Source organism: Carcharodon carcharias, chromosome 12 (assembly GCF_017639515.1).
Source record: "Carcharodon carcharias isolate sCarCar2 chromosome 12, sCarCar2.pri, whole genome shotgun sequence".
NCBI classification, from domain to species: Eukaryota; Metazoa; Chordata; class Chondrichthyes; order Lamniformes; family Lamnidae; genus Carcharodon; species Carcharodon carcharias.
The window spans coordinates 112,072,212-112,081,166 of NC_054478.1; the positions used below are offsets into that span (position 1 = coordinate 112,072,212).

General features: G+C 42.1%; 1 protein-coding gene across 2 annotated transcripts; it reads right to left on the reverse strand.

The window, feature by feature from the left end:
- Positions 1 to 1,145: 1,145 nt before the first annotated feature.
- On the reverse strand, positions 1,146 to 5,570 carry LOC121284888 (gamma-crystallin S-1-like). 2 transcript variants are annotated; one of them, XM_041200747.1, is made up of 3 exons: positions 5,559 to 5,570; positions 4,700 to 4,942; positions 1,146 to 1,421 (listed from the first exon to the last, which is right to left on the reverse strand). In XM_041200747.1, the coding sequence occupies exons 1-3, from the start codon at positions 5,568 to 5,570 to the stop codon at positions 1,146 to 1,148; spliced, it is 531 nt and encodes a 176-aa protein (XP_041056681.1). The 2 variants fall into 2 exon arrangements, with proteins under 2 accessions (XP_041056681.1, XP_041056682.1); XM_041200748.1 differs by lacking the exon at positions 5,559 to 5,570 and adding an exon at positions 5,043 to 5,051.
- Positions 5,571 to 8,955: the final 3,385 nt, after the last annotated feature.

An 8,955-nucleotide genomic window follows, 5' to 3' on the forward strand; every position in this document is an offset into this window, starting at 1 on the left:
TTGTTCTCTGAACACTCTGAGTACCTATGTCCTCCTGCTAATAGCCCTGTTCCCATTCCTCCTCTTCCCTTTTCCAATAGCTTGTCCTGTTCTGTGTGGCCTCTGCTCATTTTCCCAGTTTTGCTGTACTCAAAGGGGAATGCATATGAGTGAACCCATGTCTGGGAGTAAATAGTTTGTGCAGAAGCCTTGAAGTCAGCAGAAAATCCTTTAGCACCTGCAACACAACTCCTTGTGAACCTTGCACCTGGAAATAACTAGGGAAGCACCAGATACTTATACAATTGCAGCAATAGCCAGAAAGAAGCCAGTGGTTTATGATATCTTTTTCATAGCATTGGTGGAGACGCTTGGGTCCTTTCTGCTGCTTAACCCATGTTTAGCTGTGTGAGGTTAAGAGAATATGTCGCCAGAAACATTGAATTCCAAAATGGCACTGTTGGCATCAAATTTGTGTGGCATTTTGATTAACATCAGCCTGCTCTGCATACTTGCAAAAGATATTAGCTGAGCACTTGCTAAGGCCCTCACCAAGATGGCTTCAAGTGTGATTCGTGGTAAGAGAGTACATGTGGCACCTGGAAAGGACCAGACTGTTAGCTGGATGATATTTTCTTAATATGTGACCTGACAATTTCTTTATGTTTTCCTTTCATGATGAGCTGTAATACGTTGGATAAAACATGGTAGGGAAACCGTCTATCTGAACATCACAATGGATAGTTACAAAAATAAAAACAAAAAACTGCGGATGCTGGAAATCCAAAACAAAAACAGAATTACCTGGAAAAACTCAGCAGGTCTGGCAGCATTGGCGGAGAAGAAGAGTCGACTCTTTTCTTCTCCGCCGATGCTGCCAGACTTGCTGAGTTTTTCCAGGTAATTCTGTTTTTGTATCACAATGGATAGTCACTGGTTTAAATAAAAATTCTGTTGCAAAATCTTATGTTGCTATGTATTTTCTCATTTTCAGTGTTATGGGGGATACTTATTTCTGAGTAATTATTGTAATCACAAGATCATAAAACGTCTGGAGTGGCAGAGGCACAAAAATCACAATCCAAAGAAAAGTAAGTTTTAATGATAGCACCTTTATTATGTTTCACAATATTTCAGCATGAGAAAATCTAGCTTTCAACAAGGAATTAGAAATCCCTCATGCGCCTGAAAGATCCAACAGTTGAGTTATAACCACCCCAGTCACTGTATCTCCTGTATTCACCAGGTCTCAGGAAGTACTGTCGGCCTCTGAAGCTGGGATGTTCATAGAAGATCCAGTAACCGTCCGTCACTTGGCAGGAGTGGATGTCACGGTAACGGAAACGATCGTAGACAGTTGGACAGTCATCCATGAATTCCATCATCTGTCCTCCAAAGTCAGGTCTCTCGTAAATCCTCATTTTGTAGGAGCCTCCCCGGTACTGTAACATAAAACATATAACATGCATGAAACAGCAGCAGAGACGTGCGTGATATGTATTGAAGAGTGTTCCAAGATTGGAGCACTTTAAAACAAGTAATATGAACCACTGCTTTATTTGACATATATAATGACTTGGACTTAAGTCTGCAGGGCACAATTTCAAAACTGCAGAAGACACAAAACTTGGAAGTATTGTGAACTGTGAGGAGGATAGTAATAGACTTCAAGAGGACACAGACAGGCTGGTGGAATGAGCGGACAGGTGGCATATCTAAATTAATGCAAGGACATGTGAAATAATACCTTTTAGTAGGAAGGGCAAAGAGAGACAATGTAAAATAAAGGATACAATTCTAAATGGGACGCAGGAACTGAGAGACGAGGTAGGGAGGGTGCACAGTGTTATATGTGCACAAATTGCAGACGGTAGTGCATTTAAATGTAAAATGAAAAATTTATATGAGAACCTGAGTTTTATAAATAGAGGCATAGAGTGCAAAAGCAAGGAAGTTGTGATGAACCTTTATAAAATTTTGGTTTGGCCTCAGGCGGAGTATTGGGCAGAATTTTTGCTGATTGGGCAGGTGGCCCAATGTTGGCTGGATAAGTGGGTCGTCGGCATTCACAGGTGACCAGCGGGACTTCCCTCTCAATTTTATGTGCGGCAGCTAATTAAGTGGCTGCCACTGGGGTTACCACCCTAGTCAGGACAGCAGCAGACCACCCACACGGCAGCAGGGGTTGATCCACCATCAGCAAAGTGCCAAACGCCTGATAAAATTGCCCTTAATAGGACCTTTGCACATACAAATCCTATGCCTGCCATGGCTAAAATTCCCCGATACTGGGAAAAGGCTGGGGAACCGATCTGACATGGCTCCCTGCGAATTTCACAACTGCCTCGCCTCCCTTCATCCTCTCTTCCCACACAACCCCTCAGGGCTGGTAAAATTCTGCCCATTGTGCCCAGTTCTGGGCACCACTATTTAGGAAAGATGGGAAGGCTTTAGAGAGGGTGCAGAAAAGATTTACAGGAATTGCTTTAGAGTTGAGCAACTTCAGTTATGTGGATCGGTTGGAGAAGCTGAGGTTCTCCTTAGAGAGAGAAGGTTGAGGAGGATTTCATAATTCAAAATCATGAAATATCCAGACTGAGTCCATTGGTGAAAGAGTGGAGATGCAGTAGACACCAATTCAAAAGAACCAAAAGCACATGGCGAACAAACTTCTTCACAGCAAATAGCTACAACGTGGAATGCAGTGCCTTGCAGAGCTACAGGAAAGGGCAGCGAAGAAGGATGCACTAAATTGTTCTAGCAGATTGCTGGCAGTGGCTTGACAGGCCCAATAGCTTGTTTCTTGGTTGTAACCATTCTGTGATTCCAAATATGTGTGCCTATATGTATAGAAGGTAGACGTTTAAGTCTTCAGAAATGGGTTACAAACAATGATGAATCCAATTTCCTTGAAGCCATTAGCAACATTGCTGATAACTTACAAAGTTGAAACACAAGTCATTTCAATATAGGAACGTAGAAGCATAAAAAATAGGAAAAGGAGTAGGCATTTTGGCCTCATGTTTGCTCCACCATTTAATGCCATTTTCCCACACTATCCCCATATGCTTTAATATCTAGAAATCTATCGATCTCTGTCTTTAAAATACTCAATGACTGAGCCTCCACAGCCCTGTGGGGTAGAGAATTCCAAAGATTCACTTCCCTCTGAGTGAAGACATTCCTCCTCATTTCAGTCCTAAATGGCCCAACCCTTATTCTGAAACTGTGTTTCTTGGTTCTAGACCACCCCCTAGCCAGGGGAAACACCCTTCCTGCATTTACCCTTTGAAGCCCTGTAAAATCTTGTATCCTACAAAGAGATCAATTCTCATTCTTCTAAACTATAATGAATATGGGCCCAGTCTCCTTAATCTCTCTTTTATTTGCTGAATATAGTGAGTCACAAGAAGTTATTCTAACTATGTACAAATCATTATGGAAGTTACATCTGGATTGTTACTGGTACTTCTTACACCTACATACTAAATGGATATTGATGCACTGGAGAGCTTTCAGTGAAAAGTGAGAAGAATTTCATTGTGGAACGTAGGATTCTCAGTTATGAAAAAAATACATTCAAAACTGAACTTCATTTCATTGGAGAAAATGAGACGAGACAAAATATAATACTTCAAAGTGCTGGAATAGCTAGCTACTACCTTCAAACCATGAATATCTTCATTACATTATTTTGGGGATCAGAGGAAACTGCTGAACCTTCCACTTGGAGATTAATCAGGTTTGGTCAAGTTCCCAGCAGGGCAAAGTCTTAAGTGAGGTTCAGACCTAATTATGATGGTGATGTGACTGAACCGTTCTTCAAGACTCCCTGCCTCAATGAAAATTTCAACAGTCCTTTCAGCAAAATATTGAAGGCCTGCCTGTGCTTAGGCGCAGTTCACCCACAGCACTCTCTGTACCAATGTTAGCACAATCAAGATTTGGAACCCTGGTCAATCTCACCTAGAGGCGGAGAAGTACATGCAAACAAAATGAATGATTGTATAGATTTATACATTATGAGGAGGCTGTGGCGTAATGGCATTGTCACTGGACTGGTATTCTGGAGATCTAGGGTAACGTTCTGGGACCTTGGTTCAAATCCCACCATGGTAGATGATGAAATTTGAACTCAATAAAAAATATGAAATCAAAAGTCTGATGATTGTTGTAAAAGCCCATCTGGTTCACTAATGTCCTTCAGAGAATGAAATCTGCTGTCCTTACCTGGTTTGGCCAAATGTGACTCCAGATCCACAGCAATGTGGTTGGCTCTTAAAATGCTCTCTGAACAAGGATTTGTGGTGGGCAATAATTGCTGGCCTAGTCAGTGACACCCACATCCCATGAATGAATAATAAAAAAAATGCAATTACAGTGTGCCTATTGCAAATTGGTGACTAATCAGAAACATGTCAATTAAGTACAGACAGGATTTTTAGTTTCACCAGGCTGTTTTTTGAATCTTTTTCAAACATTTGAAATAGCACAAAACAGAATAACTAAAATTTGTATTTGCCACTAATGACAGTGAAAGGGAGTGAGAATAATTATGTATTATTAATATTTTACTGTTCAATTAACATAAAATGCTATTACATAATTAATGAAATGACTGGGAATATATTGCATAAAATAACAGTAAATTATTAATGGGCCATATAAATATAAATCATACCAAAAAATAATTTGAAAATTATAATTAACATGTAATTACGTGTGGGTAGCAGCGACATGACCTGATGCAGTCATTGAATCCCATCCAGCGCTGGTAGTCAGGATATTCTCCCCTGCTCAGGACATACTGGTATCCCATATAATTGGGTTTCTCATACGCCACCCACCAGTCACTCTCAACACGGATGGAGTTACAGCGGCTGAAGTAAGGGGACAGGTCAGTACAGTCACTACTGCACTCATAGTGCCGACCCTGGAAGTTCCTGTCCTCGTAAAAGATGATCTGCGGGAAATAAAATGACATGATTGAATCGATAATATCCAAAATTTGATATATTTTATGAAACATTAGCAAATGTGAGAAACATGAGGCTAAACCTTACCTTGCCCATTTTGAGCTTTCCAGTCAGTCAGGCAACAACCTGGACATAGCACTGTTTGATGCAGCTCGATATTTATATGCTGGACAGAAACGCCACTGTAGGGAATACTTTTGTTATTCTAATAGTTTCAATAGTTTATATCAGCAAAAAAACAAATTAGAAAAAAGACTATAGTCATTGCAGACAAAATCCCCTTATTCAGGTTTATAGATAGGGCACTGATTCTTTTCATTCTGCTTTGATGCTGTTTTAATTGTTTGTAAAAAAAAATGCAAAGGTCTAGAATGCTAAGTGCATTTATGTTGAGTCCAGTAAAGATATTGTAGCTGCAAAATTTGGCTTATCAGTGTAGGTAGTTGCAGCACTATGGGAGCTAGAAGGGGAAAAATGATGTGACCCTTTTTGGTGCTGTGCAATGATTGCCATTTTTTGAAGTGCGATAGCATAGGTGGCCCTTACATGCAACAGAAGTACGCAGAGTTGACAGATCATCAGGTTAATAATCACTTATTTGACACGCCCTGCCATTTTTGAGCCTGCAAAGCTGTCTTTTCTTAAATGTACACAGCATAACACGCAGTCAATTGCACAACTCGTGATCCTTACCTAGAATAGAAAACTGGCTGGAGACCTCCATATCCAACATGGGGAACTGCTCTCACTTGTGTCCCCTTTGTTTTTGAAAATATGATTTTTACCTTCAACTGACTGGGAATTGCAGTTTGAACTGGGACAGAGCAAACTGCTTAACAATGCAAGGCCACATTCCAAGATGAAGGTGAGAAACAAACAAATCACCCTCAGAGAAGTGTGAAGAGAGAGACATTTCATAAAATCCAGACACCCAACAAAACTTGTAACTGTCTAAGGAAGAGACATTAAAAATGCAAAATACTGTATATTGAGACAATGGCTGCCCCAGACGGACACATCTAAAACCTCTTGGAAGTACACAATGGGTGAAGTATTTCGAGGCAAGGCTACCCAGCCACAGAAGATAGATTGCAAGTGACACAGGTGGTGTCAAGAAAGTCTTCAGCAGAGGAAACAGGCTGAAGGCTGCTCCCTCTATTTTGGAATAAGAGTGTCACCCAATTCGAGAAGGTAACTCTACCCGAAATCTATCAATGAACTGAGACCTTGTAATAACTAACTTCTATATCTGACCACATCCAAGAAACCAGCTAACTTAAATCGGCTGCAGCATTTAAAATCTACAACTCAAGGACAATTGAAGGACACTTAACCATATATTCCTTCACCATTTTTTATTGGACTCTAACTCCCCTTATTCCTGACACCTGTATGTGTGTGTGTGTGTGTGTGTGTGTTTTTGTCTATGTGTGTGTGTGTGTTGGGGAGGGGGGCCTAATGGCTGCATGAGGGCCAAATGCTTGACATTGCATTTTTATTATTCATCATGGGTCCTTCGGTTAATAAATGTGTTCTTTCTTTGACTCAAGAGCCAGTTCACCCCTTCTTACCTGGTTGTAACACTTGGAAGACGGAAGAACCATAAGTAATTTCTGTTTTAATAACATGGTCTCCTACATTCCAGAGGACAACAGACTGTGGGCACAAAATTGGATTTGACAGAGCCTTTTGTTTAGATGGTACAGGTGCTGTGTGGGCACCAAAGTGGTATCTTGTGTACAGTCCTGCCACAAATTGTGCTGGATGTCATCTTGGTGGAAGTGTTTGCATGTGGGCAGCTACCAACCTCCAGAAGTATGCAGAGCAAGCAGATCAAGATGTTAAGCAGTAAGCAATGCCAGTGGTGCCAGTTTGGTGCTCAATGTTCCAAAAGGCATCGTCTCCTAACCTTGCACAGCTGAATATGAGTTAAGCAGCAGGAAGGACCTTCCCCACCACCAATGTTATTTAAAAAGAACATCAACTACTTGCAGGCAAGCTGCAAATTGATTGCTGCTGGCTGTTGTCATGATTCTATAAGTTTTTGGTCCTTTCTGTAGTAGTAGGGTAGGTAGATGAGGTGGTTAAGAAGACAAATGGGATACTTGCCTTTATTAGCTGAGACATAGAATACAAGAGGAGGGAAGTTATGCTGGAACTGTATAAAACGCAAGTTAGGCCACAACTGGAGTACTGTGTGCAGTTCTGGTCACCACATTATAGGAAGGGTGTGATTTCACTGGAGAGAGTGCAGAGGAGATTTACCAGGATGCTGCCCAAGCTGGAGGGCCTGAGCAAAAGGAAAGATTGGACAGGCTGGGGTTGAGAGGGGACCTAATAGAGGTGTATAAGATTATGAGGGGCATAGATAAGGTGGATAGAAAGGCATTTTTTTTATTAGTAGAGGGGTCAATAACCAGGGAGCATAGATTTAAGGTAAGAGGTAGAAGGCTAAGAGGGGAGTTGAGGAGAAATTTTTTCACCCAAAGCGTGATGGGAGTCTGGAACTCTGCCTGAAGGGGGGTTGAGTCAGAAACTTGCAGAACATTTAAGAAGCATGTAGATATATACTTGCATTGCCATAGCCTCCAGGGCTATGAGCCAAGCACTGGAAAATGGGGTTAGTGTAGTCAGGTCTTTGTTGACCAGTGCAGACACGATGGGCCGAATGGCTTCCTTCTGTGCTGTAAAAGTCTATGAGTCTAGATTAACATTGTAAAAATCTACAATAAGTGGTTTGGCAGGTGCTAAAAGATTTTTTGCTGTCTTCAAAGCTTCTGCACAAACCAGTTACTCCCTGACATGGGTTCACTAGTAAGCATTTCCTTTGGAATACAGCATGATTGTGAAAGTGAACAGAGACAATGCAGAGCAGAACAAGCTTCCCGAAGTGGAAGGAGGCGGAGGAGAAAGGAAAAAGGGCTGTCAGCAGAAGGCCATATCTAAGCAGGGTATTCAGAGAAGAATCCTCCTACCTAAACCGTAGCAAGGACTAATGTGTAAGATGTCTGCATTACAATAAAGACAGTCTATCTGAAATCTGCCACCTGCTGCAGCTACAACCCTAACCTCAAAGCAGGGTAAGGATGGCATTGCCAGTGGCTCTGAAGGTGGCTGTGGAGATGAACTTTATTGCTTTGCAGGCTAATGCTGGAGGTATTTGTAACACCTCACAGTTTGTCATTGACTGTTGCATTAGGGTTTGTAGTTCTCTTTTCAAAGACAGCTAATTACATTTTGTTTTGTCTTGCCAGAGACCAGCAGGTGAAGGGAGCACATGTCTTTGCTATGATTACAGGCTTCCCCATGGTGCAGGGTGCCGATGGCTTATGCTGTTTGCTTTGCGGTTGCTGCACATCAGCTCTGTTCTTTGGTGCAAGTAAACCTCAATGCTCAGCTGGTGTGCAACAATAGGCAATGAATCGTGCAAGCCCGTGCCTACATGTTTGCCGTGCCAGCTGAATTTAAGCCACCACAGTAAACCAAAGGTGGCTGCTGGACAACCTGGGCTACCCACTGACAACAGGGCTGATTACTCAGGTGTGCAACTGCATACAGTGAAAGCCGTCCTACCATACTAAATGTGAACAGGTCATTAGCATATCAAAACAACTGCCTGAACTATTCTGGATGAACCCTGCAGCACTCAGCAGTGAGTGTCAGGATTCAGGGTGGCCTGCTGCATGCGCTAATCTGGCCATGATGGGGACAAACCAGGCCACCAGCTATGGAGGTACGGCCAGCAGCTGAAGAACAGAAGCGGGAGGAGGATGAAATGGAGGAAGACGAGGCAGAGAAGGATGAGGAAGAAAAGGAATAGGAAGGAAGGAGGCAACGGAGACAACCTCTTTTTGTGCGGCCTATCAATGAAGACCTGAGTCAAGTGCAATGTCAGTAAGCACAACTCCAATTCCCTATTCCCCAACAGTCCCATACCTTACCTTTGCTATGTCACTAACCATTGCAGTGTCTATTTGGGCGCAATTCACAAATAATATCC